This window comes from Pseudorasbora parva, chromosome 16 (genome assembly GCF_024679245.1).
Source record: "Pseudorasbora parva isolate DD20220531a chromosome 16, ASM2467924v1, whole genome shotgun sequence".
In the NCBI taxonomy this organism is placed as follows: Eukaryota; Metazoa; Chordata; class Actinopteri; order Cypriniformes; family Gobionidae; genus Pseudorasbora; species Pseudorasbora parva.
The window spans coordinates 40,958,387-40,981,870 of record NC_090187.1 but is presented as its reverse complement, the minus strand read 5'-3'; the positions used below and the strand labels follow the sequence as shown (position 1 = coordinate 40,981,870).

At 38.3% G+C, this 23,484-nt stretch overlaps 2 protein-coding genes across 6 annotated transcripts; both read left to right on the top strand.

The window, feature by feature from the left end:
* The first annotated feature begins 1,396 nt into the window (after positions 1-1,396).
* fosb (FBJ murine osteosarcoma viral oncogene homolog B) lies at positions 1,397-10,503 on the top strand. Of its 3 annotated transcripts, none has more exons than XM_067419050.1 (6): positions 1,397-1,671; positions 1,819-2,006; positions 3,509-3,841; positions 3,933-4,040; positions 5,446-5,793; positions 6,689-10,503. In XM_067419050.1, the coding sequence occupies exons 1-6, from the start codon at positions 1,608-1,610 to the stop codon at positions 6,731-6,733; spliced, it is 1,086 nt and encodes a 361-aa protein (XP_067275151.1). In that variant the 5' UTR covers positions 1,397-1,607; the 3' UTR covers positions 6,734-10,503. The 3 variants fall into 3 exon arrangements, with proteins under 3 accessions (XP_067275151.1, XP_067275150.1, XP_067275149.1); XM_067419049.1 differs by having other exon boundaries at positions 5,933-10,503; XM_067419048.1 differs by having other exon boundaries at positions 1,398-1,671; positions 5,446-10,503.
* Positions 10,504-11,587: 1,084 nt separating this feature from the next.
* Positions 11,588-22,406, top strand: c16h19orf47 (chromosome 16 C19orf47 homolog). 3 transcript variants are annotated; one of them, XM_067419044.1, is made up of 8 exons: positions 11,588-11,649; positions 14,206-14,293; positions 15,321-15,435; positions 17,198-17,279; positions 17,445-17,558; positions 18,474-18,617; positions 18,756-18,832; positions 20,416-22,406. In XM_067419044.1, exons 1-8 carry the CDS (start codon positions 11,631-11,633, stop codon positions 20,953-20,955), a joined length of 1,179 nt encoding a protein of 392 aa, XP_067275145.1. In that variant the 5' UTR covers positions 11,588-11,630; the 3' UTR covers positions 20,956-22,406. The 3 variants fall into 3 exon arrangements, with proteins under 3 accessions (XP_067275145.1, XP_067275144.1, XP_067275146.1); XM_067419043.1 differs by having other exon boundaries at positions 18,468-18,617; XM_067419045.1 differs by lacking the exon at positions 18,474-18,617.
* Positions 22,407-23,484: the final 1,078 nt, after the last annotated feature.

The following is a 23,484-nucleotide window of genomic DNA, read 5'->3' as shown; positions in this document are numbered from 1 at the left end:
CCCACCGTCGAGCTCAGAGTCTAAGGTGTTGTACAGCGTTTTACCTTGCCTATTATTCTTCCCGCGCTTATTTAAGTGCGTTGCCTTGACAAGCCACGCTTTTCCTTGCACACAGAGCAATGAATCACATTTGTTCCTACATGAAATGACAGTAGCCTATGTGACACTCAATGACTTCCGTCACTACAACCCACTGACCGACTTGGAACTTACACGCTTCTTGTAAATGGCGAGGGTATCAGGCAAAATAATGAGCGCTTTGTTTTCTGAACAATCCTGACAGATCGCGCGGATCGCCAAACATTGCATTTCAAATCATTTTTAAGCATATTATCTTAAAACTAGCATTTAAAAATACATTTTCATGCAATATAAAAACATTTTGTTTTCTTTGTTTTGTTTATATAACATAATAATGACAAGACATTAGCTGCATATTGTTCCCAAACTTACCCACAATAGAAAACAGGCAATGTAAATCTCTGCCCCGACCGGTTCTCAAGACTGTTAGCAGCGGAGGAAGCTCCAGTGTATCGGGGATTCCGCGGGGCGTGTCGGTCGGTGAGAAAGTTTACAAGTGGAGTCAAAACAACTTTGAAAGCGGGTTTCCCTCATGTGCTAGGCTACTGCTTACCTCAGCAAAATATTCTTCTTATTAGCTTGACGATTGCTCAGGTGTTTTTTCTTGCACTGTAATATGTAAAATGCATATATCAGTGTAATATAGTCTGAAGTGGTCAGCAAAAGGGGTCCAGGGAAAGAACAGTGGTGATGTGGCTTATTGATGCACGTGGGGAGTGAAGTAATTACTAAAATTGATTATACTACACTATTATTATTTTTGTACAGCATATAGTTTTTAATGATAATATTTTGAATTATATTTATATTATATTAGGCTATATCTGTTTCCACTTTAATTTTAGTAATTTTGCAGATTTTTCATATTTAGCATAGTTTTATTCATTTTTATTAGTCTTACTTAAGTTTAGTTAGTTCACCAAACAAAAATGAGAAAGTGTTGCCTTTGCTGAAATGGATAATAGGAAATCATTTTATTTCAGTTAGCATTTAAGTTCGTTTCAATGTTTTAGATGGCATAAAGCTAATGTTAAACATAAAGTATTTTTAGGCAAAATATGTGCAAACCGTGTCGTTTCTAAATATTGTTCATGAAAACCATGTAACACTTAAAAATATCTTGTGGAGGTAATAGTAAACGTACCTATTCTTGACCGCGAGCGAGCTCTCTTTCTGTGGGTGAGGGAATCCCTTACACGTCATATTGCTTAGATACCGAAAACAAAAACAGTGCTTTTGGACCATATATGGGCACCTACGTCAGCGGAACACCAGTGAGAGGAGGAGCCAGGACTCCCTACTTTACAATGCGTTCTCAGGCTTCATTCACAAGACGAAGCGCTGCTGCCGAAACACAGAACAACATTCTACTCCCGTTTGAAATAAACACACTCCGGATTATTTAATGGATTTATAAATGCACATTTCACGCATTTCACGGATTGTACCACGGCATGGGAAGTGTTATCCAAGGAGCGATTGGAATTTAGAAGTTTCCTCCAGCAGGAAACTGGATTGATGTCTTAATGCAACTATTTTGGAAAGAGACTAAGGGCATCTTCACGAAGAATCCAAGTAAAACTTGCTACGGTAGGTGACTTTAATATTAGCTAATACAAATATTTAAATAGCTATGCACCCGGTTTAGGCTAGTCTTTTACAATGCAATATGGTTTACAAAAGCGAATAGTTGATTCCCTGACAATACGCTTCAGTGTGACTTGTGTTGGGTGACAGGTGACATCCCGTTCTCGCCGGGCACAGTAGGTGTTTCGGTTTGTCTCGGCTCCACCGGGGAGATGTTTCAGGGGTTCCCCGGAGACCCCGACACCGGCTCCCGTGGAAGCTCATCTCCTTCTCTTGAATCTCAGTACCTTTCGTCCGTGGAATCCTTCGGGAGTCCGCCCACCACCAGCGCACCGCAAGTAAGTCACACAGTGTTTAAACGCATTTAAACATCGCACAGAATTATTGTTTTGTTTAACAGCGCGTTTGGCTGCAATGTGTGCTCGTTTCCGAGCGAGGTGTGTCATGCATTCGAATTGTTTCGAGTGTGTTTAGATGTGTAAATTCGGAATAGAATGCAATAGAACGCTGACAAGTCAGCACGCGCGCGGAATCTGGCCGGTAGCAACGTGGTAGGTTTACAGCAGCGCGCCGCGAAACAGATGACAGAGCTGTGGAACTCTCCGACGCTCGCACACGAAGCTCCGCCTCCTCTCGCTCGCTGCTACTGCTCTCGCTTCAGACTTCGGCCTGACGTCAATGCGTTCTATTTTGGAGTGTTACGTTGGGTTGCTAAGGGGAACACCGGGGGTGTGACGGGGGCGGAGGAACAGGCACGGGAGGGGCGACTCTAGGCTGCTGATTGGCTGCGGCACACTGCGCACGCTTTCACATGAATATTAATGAACGTGGACTCGCACCGGCTTCACTGAAAAAAGAAACCGTGCTAACATAGTTTCGTCTCCTAAATGTGTTTTAAAGGGATAGCTCACCCAAAAATGAAAACTATGTTGTTCCAAACCTGCATGAGTTTCTTCAACTGTCTTTTAAAAAATCTTCTTCTGTGATCAACAGAAGAAAGAAACTCATGCAGGTTCCCAACAGCGTGGAGGTGAGTAAATAATGACACAATGTTCATTTTTGGGTGAACTGTACTAATTGTTGTGCAATGATAATTTATGAAATGGCTAAATTTTCACATGGCTTTTGTGTTTGGGGAAATTAAATGTTTTTTTTTTTTTTAGCTCTGATAAGATGCATGTTTTTCATATGTTTGATTTTATTTTCATAATGTTTAGTGTGTTATCTTTACATGGAAAATCCAGTTTTACAGTCAGGGTTATTTTCATAGTGTATAGTTTTTGTTCATATTTTCAATTAGACTTCATTTTATTTTCTGTTTCTACTTTAATTTTAAAGTGTTAATAATTTTTCAGCTTTTTCATATTTAGCCTTCACTGAAAAAAAAATGGTAGAAACTATTTTTACTCAGATATTGCTACACTGTAAAAAATTATATGAGCAATATGAGCTTTTTTTTTTTTACATTGCTTTGACAAATTTACATAGTTTTTTTATTAGTTATACAAGATTCAAGATTTTTAAAGTCAGTTTAATGTAATTTTAGTTGAAATTACTTAAACATCCAAGTTGATTATACTTATAGGAAATTTATAGGAAATTTCACACTTACTTATAAAGAAACTGCAAGTAACACAATTCATTAAACATTTTAGTTGATTTAATTTGAGTTATTTTAGCATTTCAAGTTAAACTAAACGAAAGCAAGAAACTTAGCTCAAATGAAATAAGAAATTTAATTTAATTTGTTTCAGTTTTTTTTAATGTTTTAGATTTAATTAACAAGGACAGCAAGTTGGTGAGGCCCATAGTTTTATGCTGCTTTTTTTTCGGATTCCAGGAGTGTGTATCAGCCACTGGCGGGGTAGGGGTGGGTGGAGGGTCAGCCGGCACCGGGGCAGGGGTGGACATGCCCAGCTCATTTGTACCCACAGTGACGGCCATCACCACCAGCCAGGATCTGCAGTGGATGGTGCAGCCCACTCTCATCTCCTCGGTGGCACCGGGGCAGAGCGGCACGGGCTCCAGCACCATGACGCAGCCTGTTGCTCTGGATCCTTACGACCTGCCAGGCCCAAGCTTTTCATCCCCTGGAAGCTTCACCCCACCAAGCTCTGACCCTCCTGGCCCAGTGCGACAGTCTCGGAGCCGCCGTCGTGCCCGGGATGAATCGGTGAGTGGGGACCATGACGGCATGGTTAGTCATTTAATTGGAAAAGCCTAAAACAAGGTTTAACAAGATACTAAATTTGTTCTGTTCCCAGCTGACCCCTGAGGAGGAGGAGAAAAGACGTGTGAGGCGAGAGAGAAATAAACTGGCCGCCGCTAAGTGTAGGAACCGACGGCGTGAGCTCACAGACAGGTTACAGTCGGTGAGCGATGCTGTACTACACTTGTTACATCACATCTTATAGAGTATTTTATCCATGATGTAACAGATGAATGCATAATCAATGGATTCATTACATGGCAATCTGCTTCTTACAAAGATAGTTTGTTAATGATACCGACAGACATGTGCATTGTTTTTAGAAAGGGCTATCATCCTTCCCTCGCACTTTCTAACAAATTACCCGAAGCCCTAAAATGTATACTTTTTTTTCTTTCTATTTTTTAATGCATACTTTTTAACCTTTAAATTACTAGATTTGATCAACAAATGAATTATAATCTAAGCAAATTCTTTCAACTTCATGTTTATTATTACCGATAAAAAATTATTTAGAAACAAGTAACCCGGTTGCCTTAAAATGTTGAGTTTATTGAAATTAAAAATTTGAGTTAATACAATGAACATTTTTTGAGATTCGACAACCTCTATTAAAATACTAAAAGATTTTGTAAGCATATTGGGTAATTGTTTTATTTGTGATGACGCAGTGAAACATGCCAAATTGTGCTATTTTCATGATTTATAATTTTTTTTATGTGTTTCAGATACAATAATATTTTGAGTTTCTATTATTAAAAAAATGTCCTTCATTGTATCAACTCAAATTTTTAATTTCAATAAACTCAACATTTTAAGGCAACCAGGTTACTTACTTTTTTAAGTTAAACCAACATTTTTTTTTACAGTGTATTAGCTAAGAGGTTAATTCAGCGATTAGCTAAGAGTAGAAACCCTGGATTATATTCGAATAATCCTGCCCCCCCCCCCCCCATATCACCCTGAGACATGAGATTTATGCATCCGCTGATTCATGACCGTTCAAATCTTTATTTGAGGTTTGAAAACAAACGCGGAAGAGAAGACAATGCTGAATAAAGTCGTAGTTTTTGTTATTTTTGGACCAAAATGTATTTTCGATGCATCAAGAGATTCTGATTAACCCACTGATGTCTCATATGGACTAATCTGATGATGTTTTTATTCCCTTTCTGGACATGGACAGTATAGTGTGCATACACTTAGATATGCTCTCGGACTAAACATAAAATATCTTAAACTGTGTTCTGAAGATGAGCGGAGGTCTTACGGGTGTGGAACGACATTAGGGCGAGTCATTAATGACATCAATTTCATTTTTGGGTGAACTAACCTTTTAAGGCATCGGACCACACCGGAGAACACATTTTTTTCCCTAAAAACTGAAAACGAGTTTTGGGTCAAAATGACCCGAGGGAAGGATGAGGGTTAAGAAAATAACATTTATTTTGTTGTTTCCCTAAAACTATAGCAACATGTATTCCTGAAGTATAGTACCCTTGTTTCTGTCCTCATTTCATGTGATCATATAATCCTCTTGTGTCCTCCTCTTGTCTCTCCCACATAAGGAGACAGATATTTTGGAGGAGGAGAAGGCCGAGCTAGAGGCCGAAATCTCCGAGCTGCAGAAGGAGAAGGAGCGTCTGGAGTTCGTCCTGGTCGCCCACCAACCCGGTTGCAAAATTCCCTACCAGGACCAGCCCCCCGCGCCGCTCCCGCAGTCGCTGCCAATGCCACTGCCGCAGACGTCTCCGCAGGGGCCTTCCGTCTCCGTGGTGGGTTTGACTGTGAAGGAGGACTCTTTCTACCTGCCGCCCGCCTACTCGTCCCACCACCACCACCACCACATCCCGGTTTCACAGCCCACGCAGATACAGCCGGCCCCAGCGCAACAGCAGCAAGGGATGATGCAGGAGGTAGCCTTTTCTAGTTCTTTCTATGGGCAGGGCCAGCCGGCGCCGGACGGCCCGTGCCTTGTTGCCGACGGTGGCGGTAACCCTGACGCCGGCAGCTACATCCCCTCATACACATCTTCATTTGTGTTCACCTACCCAGAGGGAGCCTGCGGGGCCAGCGCTAACCAGCGAACCAGCAGCAGCGATCAGTCTTCTGATTCCCTGAACTCACCCTCGCTTCTTGCACTTTGAGAGCTCTGCGTCTCTCTGCCTTTGCTTGCCTGTTAACAACACCACATACATACACGTAAATACGTACAAACATCCGCCTATTGATCGTTCGCATTTAAGCCATGCGATTTAAAACCGAGGCCCAGATGCGTTAGTGTCTGAGTGACTTCATCAGATGATGTAAGTGTATATTAATTCACAATGAATTCAGGCTTAATATCAAGATGAGTCAGTAGCCCCCACACACAAACACACACACACACACACACACACACACACTTAAATTGTCATAAACATTTAAATCCGTTGGACACATAACAATGCAAGCACTTCAGCACACTCCCTCTTTTATCGTTTCTCGCTCCAGCTAGCTTACATTGGTGCACCATTCTCTCTCTATCCACGTCGCCCGGTGCCTGCTGTGTGTTTGTCTAAGCCAAAAAAAGGGGGCACAGAACTGCTTTGCGGGTTTTGTTTTGTTTTGTTCTTTTATTGTTTTGGGCTACCTTGCTACCCTTTCTCTCTCCATCCAGTTCATCATCTGACGTCTTCCTATGCCAAAAGGACCACACACTCTCTCCACCTACCTATCTATCTATCTCTCTTGTTTTTCAACCTCCGTTGTCCATCTCCACATCTGTTTCTCCTCTCTCCTGTCTTTATGTACCTCTGGTTCTCTCTGAAGCCTGAGAGTCCGTTGGACCCTGAAAGCCCATGGGACCTTGAGTGAGTGCCAGCCCACACCCCGAGACCACAAATCCCCTCGCACGGACCGGCCCACATGGGAACTTCACAATGAGCAGACATCTAAACGAACCAGCCGCAGCGCGCAGATCAAACGCCATCTCAGATGCCACCACGCAGGCTAAAAGTACGGGACTCTTTTATTCCACCTCAGCGCTGAGGATTTGATTTCGGAGGAGCGAAATCGGCAAGCCTTTGGATTCTGGAGGTATGAGATGATGAGAGTATTCGCACAGCCACACTCCACTGGTCTTCGGAGAGCTTTCGCACCGTGTTACATCCGTTCCCCTTTCTCGGGGGTTTGTTTGCTTGTTTAATTCCGATAGTATTAACTCAAAAGTGGCTTATCTGATGATCGCATATGAGAGTGGCTTTACACTCTGGGTTTGAAGAGCATTATAATGAGTGACCCAAAAAAAAGAGAAAAAAAAGACAACCTCTTGGTTTTTGGACGAGTGGCCTCTGTGCTTCTAAATGTCCTTGAGTTGAGGCCTCTAGGCTTTGATTGTGAATGGGAGCTACAGAGGACCACGTGTCCAGTTGATTTCTTTCTTTAAGGGGGTTGTTATTGTTGATGTTTTTGTTGTTGTTGTTAAAATGGAAAAAGCACAAATGCCGGCTGCAGACGGAAGGAACACGTAACGGTGGCCTACCCAAAGGACAGGATGTGCTTTTAAAATATGAACCGTTTACTTTCCTGTGAATGTTTTTGATGTTTTGAGTTACTTATTTTTCATGATGCTTTTTCTCTTTTGCTCTTGATTGTGCCGTTGCTGCCAAAATGGAAGAATTTTGTGGGGCTTTTAGCTGCTCCTTCTCTCTGTTACTGTCGTCTTACTGCAGTTATCACGAATATTGTTCTTATGGTTATTATTATTTCATAATTATCTCATTTTGGCAACTAAAAAGGCATGTTGTGCACTATGAACCTTTTTTATGTCTAAAACTATATATATATATATATATATACATATTCAGTGTGTATATATATACACAATGATTGTAATGTAATATATGAATGTTCAGAAAATGTTATTTTTGTCAATGAAAACAGAAGGGAGAGTTTGATGCACTTGGTTTTGGTTTAAATATAGATATTTTTCTAAAAGAACTAAAGTATATTATAATAAACAATAACTGCCCCGCTTTCCCTTAATATGAAAAGCATCGTCACTGCCTTTCATTCGACATGTGTAATATGTATGATGACTGTATTGAAACTGTGGTGCACATGTGTGTGTCACAGGTTTGTGCTGTGCTTGATTTGGTCCAACAGCCCTTGTTCATCAACCCCTGTGGACAAAACACACTGGACGCAAAATATCTATAAATGCATAAACGCATCAATAAATATGGTATAAAGAAAAAAGAAGAAATGAATTGAGTGTCTCAGTGTATTCTAGATGATATGATATTCAGCTGTGTTTCGTTGATTTATCATGTCCAGTGTGTGCTGTCTGCCGTGTGTGTGTGTGTGTGTGTGTGTGTGTCGGTGTGTTTGTGTGGATGATAGTCAGGGCTTGATGGACAACTTTTAACCAGCCCTACACTCTAAAAAAACGCTGGGTTAAAAACAATCCAAATTGGGTTTAAATAATGGACAAACCCAGCCATTGGGTTGTTTTAACCCTGAGATTGGGTTAAATGTTTGCCCCACCTGCTGGGTAGTTTAACTCAACTATTGTTTAAAAATTACTGTATTGCTTGGTTAAAATAAACCCAAAGTCAGTTGGAAATTAACATTTATTAATATTTTTAATAAATTAACTACGTTTAATGAATAATAATTAAACAATAAACATTTATGAATAAATGTTCACCTTTTGATTATTACTGTTTACTCTATTATGTGTCTGATTTTTTATTTCCAACCATTTTTTGGGTTTGTTTTAAGCCAGCCATATAGTAATTTTAGTACAATAGTTGGGTTAATTAAAACTGCCCAGCACGTTGGGCAAACATTTAACAACCAGCTGCTGGGTTTGTCCATTTTCATTTTGTCCTGGTTTTTAACCCAGCATTTTTTAGAGTGTGTGCGGACAGTATTTGCTGTCTGGGTTGTTTCAAAACATATTTGGGTCAAATATGGAAAACCCCATTTTCTAGGTAAATTGTTTGTCACATTTTTAACCCAACGTTTGAGTTTGACCATATTTGACCCAAAGATGGGTTGATTAACCCATTTGTTGGGTTACATTTTTTAATTGAATGTTTAACCCAACAGTTAGGTTTGTCCATATTCGACACAAAGTTGGGTGGAAACAACCCAGCATTTTTTAAGAGTGTAATTATTAATTAATGTTACAGACATGATCACACAGATGGGAAGTATTTTACAAACAGATGAGGTCCATTGTTCTTATTGACTTCATCGTGTGGGCTATTTTATGGGGTGGAAACAATAATATTTGTACAGTTGTTCAAATCGAAATGCCTTTTCTTGCAACATTTATATACGCAAGTGCTCTGTGTGTTCTTGTTGGTCGAATTTAGACCCAATACAAGCAGAGGAGTTTGATGAAATTACGTTCTCATTTGGCATTGAAAACCCAATTATGGCGTCTCAAAGAGTGACGTAATGAAGCCAGAGCTGTGATTTCAGAAAGCACTTTGTCAAACAGCTTCATGTTACATTGATATACGTTCAACTATTGTGTGTCACAACAGTTTTATGTTGTTTTGGTTTTTCAGCAGTTGGTGCTTTTGTTCCTTCTGCACCAACACATATTGTTACTGTATCTTTGAGAAATATGATCTGTCTCTGATATTATAGCATAAGGAGATGTTGGTTAAATGATACAGTATCAGTGACTCTGTGGTCTTCCACTTTTCTGAAACTCTTGGTTTATATCCCAGACAGCAACACGTCGGCCCACATCTGGTACACGTTGAATCCACAGGTGGCCCGGATCTGAGCCGACACCATGTTACTGTCTGGGATTAAGCTGTTCTAGCTATAATATAGGTATTTTAAAATGTACAGTGCTTTGAATTAACGCAGTGGGTGCCATGCAATATATATCAGATACTCAAACCATGTAGCAAATCAACCGAATTGTATGATAAAAGTCATTCTGATGCTACAGTGTCACAGTGAAGATTTGGGACAACTCGCTTTGTCCTTAGTTTACCTTGTGGATGATTTACTCCGCTGTGACCTCAGTGACGGGACGGTTATGCATTAAGAGGATGTAATATGTCAGTCGATTTCACTTTCTAATGCACATTTGCCTTCAGTATGAGTGAAACACAAGAGATGTTAGTCTAATGTTGTTTAAGAGAGCTGACCTGTTTCTCCAACATCTGTTTTTGAAGGGAAATGAAAGTGAGGTGTAATAAGAATCATCACGAAACATTTCAAACCTAAATAATATGGTGCTTTTTCGATACTGTTCGTCTTTGTATATTCTCGGCTGAGGAAGCCGATGACAGAAGTGTCGTTGGAGATTTGAGGTTGTGGGTTTAGGACACTCGGAGTGCTTTACAGAGCGAGTTTCAGAGTTCTCATATTGAACAGCATATTTAATACATACTGAACAACCCTTGTGAATTATATAATCCGCCGTTCTACATTCTCTCTCTATTTTCACCTTTTCTCCATTATGCTTTATTTCTAGCCCTTTAATGAATGGAGAAGGACATTTCATATTGTTAGACTGTGAAATCTTGGTGTACTGTCCTATCTTAATATCTTTGTATGACGTCTTATATTTCTTGTAAAGGAAATGTCTACAAAATAAACATATTCACAAAGACTTTCAGTTTTTTTTTCGGGGTCCCATACCTTCCATAAGCATTAAGAGAGCCCCATAAGGCCCAAAAAACCCCACTTATTTGCTTTTAATTTCTTACATGAACTAATGCATTATTTAAAGTTGTATCAGTTAATATTATTTAATGGACCTGAGCTGACATGAAATAGCAATGCACTTAATATTAGTTAATAAAAATATTCATAATGCACACTACATCTTTATTAACTAATATTAACAGAGATGTATAACTAATGTATAAATGTATTGCTCTTTGTTAATGTTAGTTCATACATTAGCACACATTTCCTAATGGGACCTTATTTTAAAGTGTTACCAACTGGTCATTATCGTTCCAAGAATGTTGTATATTTTGCCACTCAAACGTCTTAAAATGCACACCAGAGGAATCATTTTGATCCAATTGATATCTGGGCATGCCCCCACCTCTATCAAACTCTATTTTGAGACATGTTATTATGAAAGCCTTTGTACAACCCCTAATACTGATTTGTTTGTAAACCTTATTTATGCACAGCTCAGCATGCAAAAACGTTTCTTAAGCTCACAGAAATTTGTTTTATTTAGTTTTTTTTTCTTTTTTCGGGGTGCTAAAAGAGCTTTGACAATTCAAAGACTGGATGGGGTCACTCGGACGAGGAGGATGTTTATATTTTAGGGTCACTCAAACAAGTATATTTATAAGCTTTTAACGCCATCTAGTGGATACAATAGAAACAGGACATTAAGTAAAATCAAAGGAATAGAGTTCACCGAAAATTACAGTTATCATCATTTATTTACCCTTATGTTGTTTATAAAGCCGGGAGACTCTTTCACTGGTGAAAAAGAAAAACAGATGAGTAAGAGACAGAATTACGCCATTGCATCTCTTTTCCATATGATGAATGGCGATTGGGGTTGTCGTGGAAAATTCCGCTTAATAACAACCTCCTAGTTGTACCAGTAATTGCACACAAAATGACCCACTGGAGCGACAAAACGTTAAAAAAAATCGTGTTTTGGAGCTCGGTTGATTCGGAACATTCCGGTCAGCCGATTTGTTCCGAGGACGGAGAGGATGTGACGTCATGAGATTTCCGCAGCGCGTCGGTTTTTTCCCCTGGTAAGATGGCGACCGTCACAACAGGTAAGCGAGAGAAATGACCCTTATGTTAGGAATGTGGTGACTGTACGGCTCCTTAAATCGGCTTAAATTGATATTTAGCTGTCTGTTGTGGGATATTCTGAGGAGAATGGCTTGGGAAGCTTTACGTTTGGTCTTTACGAAGGGCTAAAGCGCAATACAGCAGCTGGCTTCAATGAAACAGGCCCCGGGCCGCATTACTATTGTCTCGTTTATACACTAAATAGCTATATTAATATGCTAGTTATACCACACACAATTGCTTTAACATATCATATTAGCGAGTAGAGTGAGATATGTTTGAGTTGTGTAATTTAATGGTGTAAGTTGAACTAATGGGCATTTTTGAAAGAGAGCTAAATATGAATTTACTAGTAACGTTAGCTGTATATATTTGTTAAAAAAAAAAAAAAAAGGTTGCCTGGATGTAAACAGACCATTATGCTTATTATTCTAAAGTTAGTCATTTTGGTATTGCTCCCCTTATTTGTGCCTTTCTGTACTATTAATAATTGTGCAATGCTGGTACTTGTGTTCCTCCTGCACCGTGGATATGAATAAAAGGCCTTTTATTGTAAAAATACTAATAATTGTTTGTTGATCTTATGTGTCTCTTTGCTGTTTGGCTGATTTATAAAGGATTTTGGCGTCCTTTTCAGCTGTCAGGTCAATTTGCTGACCAGCTAAACATCAACTTGGCCAGTCTTTGAGATCAACTAAGATTTGCAAACCATTTTAGACCGTTTGAAGGTTTTTTTCAACTAGGTTTAGACTTGTTTTTACTGAATATCTTTAGTGTGCACCAATAATACGACTGACAATCGGAACGCCAACCGGTTCATCCTAAATAAAACCTCTTAAAGCTTATTTTATATTATATTAATATAATTTCATCCATGCAGCAAGTTTTATCACAGAAATTCTGTGTTCATTTACTCACCCTAATGTTGTTCCTAACCTGCATGAGTTTCTTTCTTGTGCTCAACACAAAAGAACATATTTTAAAGAATATGGGTAGCCGAACAGTTGTTGGAACCTATTGACTTCCATAAAATGGAAAGTATAAATACTATATAAGTCAATGGGGTCCCATCAATTGTTTAGTTACCAACATTCTTTACAATATAATATTTTGAGTTCAGCAGAAGAAAGAAGTTCAAACAGGTTTGGAACAACTTGAGGGGTTGAGTACATGACACAATTTTCTTTTTTGGGTGAACTATCCCTTTAAGCTTGTGAATGGCCCCGAGCAGGAGAACTCAGTTACTGACAAGACTCACAACTTTATAAATAACACCCAAGCAGCTGCTCTGGCTGACCATGTGTTCCCTCTCTTTGTTGTGTATGTCTTTTCCATGTTGAGTTGGGTTTACACCAAATTTTTTGTTTGTCCAATAAAATTGATTTTCTGGGTCAATGTTTACCTTGATGAAGGTGTTTTTCCATAACCACATATGTGGCATCGAATTAATGGCAGAAATATGCTAATTAAAATAAATTCTCAATCTATGGAATTACCTAGCAAACAATTAGACGTCATTTTACTGTCTCTGTAAACTATGTAACCCCTCCTGTTTGAACCCGGGTCCGCCGGCATGAGAGAAGGACACACCAACAAGGAGGCTAAATGCTGTAACCTCTAGCGTCAGTCAAAAAACAACCTTGAATTTAGTTACATGTAATTTATGCCAAAATAACTTGTGAGATGTATGATATTCCATCATGTAAGCAAAGTCAACAGTGATTACAAGGTGTTTGGTTTCATTTCAGACATGTTCATGTTCAGATGACTAGTCTATCTTTGGGCTATGTTTAGACAGACGTCTATGAAACTTTCATTGACAGCCCAAATTTTGCCTTGTTTTAGCCTAGATGTCAGGGCTGTGATTGTATGGCTATTAGATGTCTTTAAAATGCAAAGATGCTTGCTGGGTATAGTTGTTATTAGGGAAAACTAAATATATAAAAAAATCGAATCAAAATCATTTAATTTTACCTGCACATTCAACAACACTTTCACCTGAACGCTTGTATCCTAAACAGCTGCAATGATAAACAAATAAAATAATGTAATACTGCTGTGCTTATTGCTTTGATTTTAGTCATTTGTACCATAAAAACAATGCACACATTTTTCATTAGCTGCAGTTTGCATACTTATTCACTAATACTTATACACTATACTTTAGTATAGGAAAGTTTTTTTTTTTTGTATAAATAAACTGAAAATTCCTCTCTAAATATCTGGATGATGCATTTAATTAACTGTAAACACCAAGTGTGCACTGTTGGACTTTTAATGCGCTTAAAGGGATAGTTCACAGATAAATATCAAATTTTCTTTTTCGGGTGCACTATCCCTTTAACTGTCACAGTTTTCCTTTCATAGCTGAGGGGGATGTGTTAAATCAGTCTTCGATTGTCAATGACAAAATAACCGTATAAAAGTTAAGTACATAAATGTATAGTGTATCATTTGGGACGTACCTTTTAAATTCAAAATGTTAGATATTCTTCATAATGCATATAATCATCACTGTGCTTTCTCTGTTGCTTTAGCCACCTCAGAATGGATCCAGTTCTTCAAGGATGCCGGGATCCCTCCTGGACTGGCTGTCAACTATGCTGTGTCATTTGTTGATAACAGGTAAAAATTAATTATTGCCCATTAATGTTGTGTTCATTTGCAAATAAACATGGACTGTTCATTTCGGAAATTTACTTTTTGAAAGTAGTCTGTTACCCCCTAAAAAATAGTTTTTTTTATGGAAATATTTTTTTATATTTAATATTATATATTTTTTATTTTTTTTTATTTTTGTGTTCCTTTTTCTCTTGGGCGGGGTTTCCTAGTTTTTTTTTTTTTTGTTTGTTTTTAATAACAACAACAAAAAAGTTCTATTGTTGGCAAATATAATGCCACTTTCATTCCTAAAGTGTAATTAAGTGTGGGCTGAAGGATATGCATGTATAGTAGAGGGCGCAGCTCCAAAATACACGTCTGTATAGTAGAGGGCGCAGCTCAGATTCTGGAATGAAGGAGAACAGGATGCAAGAGAAGGTGCAACGCTATTATTTCAGTAAAAAAAATAAAAAAAATAAACAACCATAATGTTTAATTGGTGATTTCTGCTTGTTAGCATGGTTGAAGTAGATCATCGAACATTAGCATATTTAGTTATTGCAGGTCTGTATAATATTCTGAATTTTCAATGTTAAAGTTTTTTGAGGAATACTGAATCTGTTTTTGTGCAGGTGAGATGAGTAAACTCATGTTCACATTTAGTCTAGATCTATAATAAACATCATGTTCACACACAACGCCTCTGCACTTACTCCTGATTTCTCTCGACAGAAGAGCTGTCAGTCAATACATGAGAAAACAAAGTGACTTGTGTTACTTATTTGAAAAAGTAACTTGTCGTACATTTAGATGAGTTACGTAACTTGCGTTACCCATCAACATTTCCTGCTATTTAGAGAATATTCAGCAAAGGAGTGATCTCAGCCTGCTTATGTGTGCTTTGTTTGTGTTTTTTTTTTGGATGTTTTTCGCCATTTGTAAAAAGGTCAGTATCTGGTCTGCTCTAAAATGTGAACCTACAACAGGTATCACAACGTGGTGCTGTAAATGTCTCAAAAGTTATTTAAACTGTTGTTGTTTTTCTGTCCAGGATACAGAAAAACATGCTCATGGACCTGAGTAAAGAAATAATGATGGACTTGGGAATCACAGTCATTGGGGACATCATAGCTATTCTCAAACATGCAAAGCAAGTTTATAGACAGGTGGGTGCCAATGCTGGATTTTGAAGTATGTGTCTGAAATAAAATAGTGATTAGGCCTTTTAGTAAAACCCTAATTAATTTCCCAGTTAGACATTGAGCATGTTTAATGCACACCAGTATGCTGGTAACTCACAAAAAACGGTTTATTGACATAACCTGTTGTCCGGGTTTACATGCAAACCAATAACCCAATGATGCAAGACTATAAATAAATCAGGTTATTTCTTCACTTAATAATTGGTGTACCTGATTCAGATATTCATTTCATTTATGCCAGTTGTGATGTTAAATAAAGCATTAAAAACCAAAGAAGAACTGCAAGATGTCAGCAGGAGATTTTGACTGCACCACTACTGCTGCTGTTGCTCAAAATGAGAACACTTATCATTTTTTGGGTCAAGAAAGAGTAATACATTTCCTCCTCCCTTGCTGCAAAATGCACACTCTGTCTGGATGCGCTTAAATCCAGAGTAAGGATGTGTTCTTGTCACATATAACACATGCACACTTCAATAAGCCGACGCAGCGCAGACTAATGTGTTTACATGCTGTGGGAAATTGGGCGTGAGGGGCAAAATCTAGATGGTGATCGGTTTGTTTAGGGAGTGTCTTCACACCAAGTGCAAATAGTGCGCCTTGTTGGCAAGTTCTATTCACACTAGCTCTGCCTAACAATGTCTGTTTGGGCCAAACAAGATTTCAGTGGCGTAGTCAGTAAAGCTTAAGGATCTTGATTTTTCCGCGATCGACCTGGGTTCAAATCCGCCTTTTGCAGAGCTCGCTCTTCTCCCTTTCCCATTACATATCACATCGGAAAGTAGTGATATTAGGAAAATGTTTTAAAGTGTCAAAGCATTTTTTGGGTAGGGGTAAGTGTGGGGAGGGCTTTTAATGTCCCATTAAGGCAGCATCCATTTAATAATTTTAATAAGTATAATAATTTACACTGTATAATCTATAATTATTGCATCCTGTTAATGTACAACAGTATTGCGGTGCAAATAGTATGTATCTGTCAAAATAAAATATAAATTGCATGCAATTACTATTTATATATATTGCAAAGAACTGCTACTTTTATACAATGTAAATAGAATAACTTAAGTGTTGCAATATTTACAGACCGAATAATGCATGTATTGAATTTTTAAATGTAACATTTTAATGAAGTAGTTTAAATAATGTGGTGTGTGTGTTATATGTGCATGCATACACACACAGTCAAACCAAAACATTTTGAGACACCAGCTATCATTTTTTACTAGTGTGTGCAGGATGCTGTATCTCTGTAAGTGAGGTTAGCAAAATAAAGTAAATTGTGACATATTATACCCAAAGATTCTTCATACAGTGACTACCAGTAAAATGTATATAAAATTGGGAACAAAATGCTTCAAACTCTTTGTCCTGAGCATGTTTTGCTGAAGTGTTTTTTCTTTAATTGCTAATGCAACCTTTGACACCACAGACTGAACTAAATGAAGCATTGATTGGTCATTGGTTGAGCTAAACTGGTATTATCTAATTGTCTTAAATCAAACAGCTGATTGGTTGATTGTAATCATTACATCAAAGTGAACTGACATTATCAAGATGAATTTGTTCTGACACAGTTTAACTCTTGAGTTCTTGTCATTTTATTATTTTCTAAACCATAGTGAATAAACGGTGATATTGTGATATCAGCAGTCCTGGTCTTTAGATATTAGTTTATTAATTTATTTTTCTGGATGTGAATTTCTCTTTCTTTCTCTCAATACAGGATATGTGTAAAATGGCAACTGAGGCCATTTCGTCTGGACAAACTAGTGTGCAGGCTGAACTGAGACGTACTGCGAAGACTCGTAAGTATTTAAGTATTAAGTTGTTTTGCATAAATACTTGTTCCTCAACTCCTTAATTTACAGTTTCCCTGCAGTTCTGTACAGGTTGCTCATACAGGGAGTGATTTATCTGTGTGTGAGTGGGCTGAAGCTGTAGCTCTGGTAATGTTCATGTTCCCCTGACAGCTGCCACACGCATGATTGCCAACGCTCTGAGTCGGGACTCCCCCCCGAGCACGCCTGCCCGACGCCCTGACAACCGAATATCAGTGACGGTCTCCAACGCCAGTGCCAAACCAGGTACCTGAGATTGAACTTTATGGTTCATAAGTAGAGATGTCAGTCAAGGGTTTACTGAATGCACATTACTAGTCTTTAACTGCTCCGATTATTACAGGACACAGAAATATATAGTATTTATATATTTAGTGTAAACACTATTGTTCAAAAATTTGGGGTTGGTAAGATTTAAAAAAAAAACAACAACAACATTTGAGTAAAGTATTATGTTCACCAAGTATGCATTTAGTTGATCAAAATACAGTACAAACAGTAATATTGTGAAATATTCATATAATTTTAAATAACTTTTTTCTATTTTAAAATGTAGTTTATTTCTGTGACACAAAGCTGATTTTTCAGCATTACTCCAGTCTTCAGTGTCACATTGATCCTTTTCAATGTTAAAAACTGTTGCTTAATATATTTGTGGAAACTGTGATGCATTTTATTTTCAGGATTGTTGATGAATCTTGAAAATAAAATTTTACATAAACAGCATTTATTTGAAAACTCAAAATATAAAATGTGTTTAACCATGTAAATTATTTACTGTCGCTTTTGATCAATTGAATGCATGCTGCTGAATTTTCCTTCCTTCCTTCCTTCCTTCCTTCCTTCCTTCCTTCCTTCCTTCCTTCCTTCCTTCCTTCCTTCCTTCCTTCCTTCCTTCCTTCCTTCCTTCCTTCCTTCCTTCCTTCCTTCCTTCCTTCCTTCCTTCCTTCCTTCCTTCCTTCCTTCCTTCCTTCCTTCCTTCCTTCCTTCCTTCCTTCCTTCCTTCCTTCCTTCCTTCCTTCCTTCCTTCCTTCCTTCCCCCCCTTCCCCCTTCCTAAAAAAACATATTGTCCCCAATCCTTTGAACAATAGAGTAGATGAGTTTGGATGAACTATCTCTTTAAAATGAAATGGGATGATTTAAAACTTTCCCAGTTTTAGTTCCCAGCAAGCCAGCAGAAGAAAATGGGTTGCAAGTGAAGAGCCGCCGAGTCACTAGAGAAATGGAGGGGAAATATATCATAAACATGCCAAAAGGCACAACCGATCGCACCCGACGCATCCTGGCACAGCAGGCCAAGAAAGGTGCCCTGACACACAGTATAATCGTTGAGGCTTAGAGCTTATATGATATTGCTGTAGTTTTAAGTATTGACATTAGACATGCCTTGCTGAAAATTTGCAGTTGATTTAATCGTATCATCTCCCCTTTCATTGCCACAGCCAAGGTTTTAAAGCGTACTTCAGTGTTTGACAGACTTGGTGCAGAGTCTAAGACCGACACCATATCAACCAATAAGGTGAGAAATTGTATTGATTTGCCTATCAGATAAACAGGATACCATAAATCCATACACTGAGAATTGTTTTTTCTTCAATGCACACATTGTTGTTTAATGACACTACAACGGTTAACATTAATGTTTTAGGTATCATAAGCCAAATTCTTCCCTAAATATTAAAGGAGCTATATGCAATAATTAATGCATCTCTTTTTTAATTGCAATTGTGTGAACATCTCGTAACAAAACTTAAAAAATTAGATTTTCCCAGACTTACTAGGTTGTGTATGAAAGCTTTTAGACTGATTTTTATGTGAAAAATCAAAAGCATGTGACGTTTACAAACGCTCCCCAAGCGCCTCTCTTGAAATGAATCACAAAAAAACATGCAGTTTATGATTATACACTGTTCAGGATAATGCAGAAAGAGCCATTCTGTACTGTAATATCAATGTCATGCAAAGACTTTCAAGGTATAGACTCACATAGCCACATCTATATAGTCTAAAATATACTTTATTATCCAACTCATAAATGTTATTTTAACGACCTCATCTGTCGACGTGATGCCGAGCTTGTGCATGAGCTGTTACAAACATATCCACATCGCTTTTTATGTATTTAAAAAAGGAAAGTGTACATGAATCAACATTCATGAATGTAAATGTACCCAAATTAGCCCAAAGGCTAGTTTCGATGTGTAATCCCTTTGCCAGATGTTATTAGGCCTAAAACTGAAGAAAAGAAATGAGAGAACACCAATAGCAACAGTAGTAAAACCAGAACTTGTAAACAACACTGGAAGAATACAATTAACTAAAAACAAAAGGCATGATCAGATGCTTTTTAACTGCTGCTTTCTCACCTCTCGCCGGTCGTTTTGTTGTTGAGAAGGAAGTACACAGCACATATTTATATATATCTCTTAAATAAAATACAATTTTAATAAAAGTACTTTGTGTACAGGACAATTATCGCAACCTCAAATAAAAGGACTCGGTATAAAATAGATGATTTACAAAAAATGGAAGTTGACAGAAATAAGTCCATAAGTACATATAAATGCAAATCTGAACAAATTATAAAAAAAATATAAAAACAAAAGAGAAACACATTGTGTATCATATTGTACAAAGTTTACAACATCTAAATAGACATAGCATGTAGTAGAAAATGTGTATGATTCAATATATTAGCTGAAATTACTCATCAAAGTTCTGATTTCTGAGAGACACACAGAGACGTCAGTCCAACTATATATTTGTGATCATGCTGTGCTCGTTTCATTCATGTAGGTTACACTCATTCACTTCCCACGCTCATATAGCCTAGTGATTTTAGAGGTTTATGTGTAATATGATATCCCCCGGCTCACCTGCGATCCAGCTAAAGCGTGGAGTGACCGTGTCTGCCGAATATTTTCCGCCTCGTTCGGTAGAATTCAAGTCATTATCCATGCCTTTCTAAATAAGATATTCAGAAAAGTATCATTTGTTGTTTGTTTATGATTCCTTATGCATTATCTAATGTGACCAAATTATAAAGCGTTGCCACCAATAACTCCTGATTGTTTTGCATCGTTGTGGGTTTTTTACGTGCAGCAGCCAACAGGTGTGTTCAGCCGACTGGGTGAAGCAGAGGATGAAGAGCGTGGAGGGAAGCCGGATGATGTCACCGACTCCTTCGAGGAAAATGACAGCGATGACGAAGGCTCAGTGCTCCAGTATGCAGGCGTCCTCAAACGACCTCCACCTTCTTCTAAAAAAGAGGCTTTAACCATCAAATCAAAACCCTTTACTCTGCGTCGACTGGGCGCCAAGTACAAACTCCCCCCATCTGAAGGCACACCACCTATATCCTCTACCTCCTCCTCCTCCTCTAGCCTGGAGGGGACACCCAAACTGGGTGTAATGCAGAGACTGGGCAAGCCCCCCTCAGTCAACCCTACCTCCTCTACCCCTCTAGTCATTCAGCCCGCTGACACCCAGGACAGTCGAGTCACGAGTAGCAGAAGCAAAGCCCAGGCTAGCTTCACTCTGGCCAGCCCTAAGGTCAGTAGCAGCACAGGTGACACTCACGGGGCTCAAATGGATGCTGGAGAAGTCAGTGTATTCAAGAGACTGGGCACCCGGAAAACCTAATTCTCTAAAACTGATAAGGGCACCCCTTTTTATCCAGCTTGCCCCTTTTATAACCTTAATCCCACCTGAATTTGCATTCGAGTGAATGGAGAAACTCTAGGACCACCCTTGATGGATTGGGAAGTTGATGTGCTGTACCTCATGGAGTGTTATGATGATATTAGGGGAACAGAAAGGGATAGCTGCAATATCTGTTAAATGTCTCTGTGTGGACATACCTTATTTTTGGTAATAGGAATCATGCTCATGATAGCTACTCTCCTCCGCCCCTGTGAGTGAAACATTTTTCCACATTAAAGGGGTTTGTAATGAAGATTTTATAATGCATGGCGCCCAGCATTAAATGCTCAAGAAATACATTTTTTTCAATACAGTAGCCAAGAGACGTTAAGTGAAAGCATGCGTTTTGTTCACCACAAACACCTCCAATTCCTCCATGGAGTAAGCTCATGTTCAACCATCCTCTTACCTCCTCCTGTTTTTAAAGGGATTGTTTACCTAAAAATGAATATTGTTATCATTTACTCAATATGTGGAACAAAACAAGATGTCTTTTGGTTGATCCAATAGTAGACATTAAAATAATTTGGTCACCAAAATTCTGCAGAAGAATGTAAGGCACACGGGTTTGGACCTGAGGGTGAGTAAATGATGACAGAACTGTTCTTTTTTGACCTATTCCTTTAACTTATAGGATCAAAAAGCCTTTAAATGGCTTAAACCTGCACGCGTGAGCATTGCCATTAATACGCCTTAAGCTGTGGTCACACTAAACTTTTTAAAACAATGCACAAATTCAGGCATTTGTGTAAATATACATATAAATATCTACTTTCCTGCCATGTAGATATAGCTTGTGAGATCACTCCGTGACATAGCATGTCTTTACGCTACGAATTTGCAGGATTGTTAACCAAAATTGGTCTTTTGAACGCCACAAAATGCAGAACCTCTCCCACATTTGCATGAAAATGATTGGAATTTAAGTGTCGTGTGACCGCTCCTTTATGACCACAACTGTTACTTTGCTTGAAAACACAATCTCTGTGTAAAAGAGCCTCTGCTATCAAATTTCCGCGTTTGAAATGCCACCCAATGGAAATGTGTGATGTTGCTGTCAAGCAGAGCAAATATAACATTGGTAATAGCATGCTGTTGCTAAGCAACACACGTGGAGGCGGACCCTTGTGTATTGTGTGTTTTCACCCTTTATACTGTTCGCTACAGTATCCTCTAATCATCATTGTAATAGATATTCACCTTCACTCTGTCTTTTATGTCATGTTTTTTATAATGTTTTAATTTGAACCATCTCAAATGCAGAATTTTTAAGTTACATTGTTTAAGGAATAATAACTGAGAAAAACATTTTATCTTGGTAAGTTTATAAAATATTGATGAAGATTATTTGTCTTTGGAATGGATTGAATATAAAAAGATAAAACGGAAAACCCTGGAATTGTCTTTTTATTTTTCAAATGTTAAATGAAACACAACACATGGCTTGAGCTGGGTTTTAGAGCAGATTCTGGTTATATTAGATCATGTTTATTATTGTATCTTGGTGGTTTGAAGGGTCGTCTTCATAATCTGATTTGAATTTGAGTGCATTTCACAAATGGAAGAAACTAATTTGCGCAATTGAAAGCACTTAAGGGATAGTTCAGCCAAAAAATGACAATTCTGTCATTATTTACTCATCAGAGCACCAATTAAGATGTTTTTGATTAAATCTGAGAGCTTTCTGTCTCTCCATTGACAGCTACAAACTGATAGATTGACCAGGGGTGTCCCATCCTGCTCCTGGAGGACCGCTGTCCTGCAGAGTTTAGCTCTAACCCAAATTAAACACACCTGAACCAGTTAATCAAGGGCTCACTACACATACTAGAAACTTCCAGTCAGGTGTGTTGAGATGGAGCTAAACTGCAGGACAGTGGACTGACTTTGGTCACCCCTGATCTTCATTTGTGTTCTGAAGATGAACTAACAGGCTTGGATTGACATGAGGGTGAGAAATAAAAGACTGGTGAACTATCCCTTTAAAACTTTCCTTGCACAATTAGTTTGGAAAAGGCCACTTTAGAGATAATGAGAATTATTTTTATTAGTCCTAGTTTCTCCAATAGGAAAGAATAGATGAGTGAAAACTGATGTGCTTGCAGAAAACATTGTACTGAACTGAATTGAATGCATGCGCTAGTAAATGATACAGATGGTGAGTTGTCGTCTCTCTAGTGTTGGACTTCAGCAGTTTATCTGCTTATAATGCTGACTCTACTTTCATTTAGGCTGCTATTAATCAATTACAAATGGATAACCACACCAAAATGATTTACTTGTATTTTATGGTGTTAGTAGTAGAAGAAAGCAAAGTATTATTATCTTCTGGATGCACAATCATTCATGACCTTTATAACAAACCCGCCCGGTCATCCTTTAGATGTGTGCTGATAAATCATGTCTTCAGCTTCAGCAGATTTGGGTGTTTTGCCAGGAAAAATATTCATTCAATCTCCTAGGGAGAAT

What these genes read in the sequence shown, in the direction of transcription:
- fosb (XM_067419048.1), top strand. Translation starts at nt 1,608, where the DNA reads ATGCAACTATTTTGGAAAGAGACTAAGGGCATCTTCACGAAGAATCCA. An exon ending in CCACCACCAGCGCACCGCAA is followed by an intron (nt 2,007 to 3,508) that starts GTAAGTCACACA and finishes TTCGGATTCCAG; the next exon opens with GAGTGTGTATCAGCCACTGG. An exon ending in GTCGTGCCCGGGATGAATCG is followed by an intron (nt 3,842 to 3,932) that starts GTGAGTGGGGAC and finishes TTCTGTTCCCAG; the next exon opens with CTGACCCCTGAGGAGGAGGA.
- c16h19orf47 (XM_067419043.1), top strand. An exon ending in GTGTCATTTGTTGATAACAG is followed by an intron (nt 14,294 to 15,320) that starts GTAAAAATTAAT and finishes TTTTCTGTCCAG; the next exon opens with GATACAGAAAAACATGCTCA. An exon ending in GAGACGTACTGCGAAGACTC is followed by an intron (nt 17,280 to 17,444) that starts GTAAGTATTTAA and finishes TTCCCCTGACAG; the next exon opens with CTGCCACACGCATGATTGCC.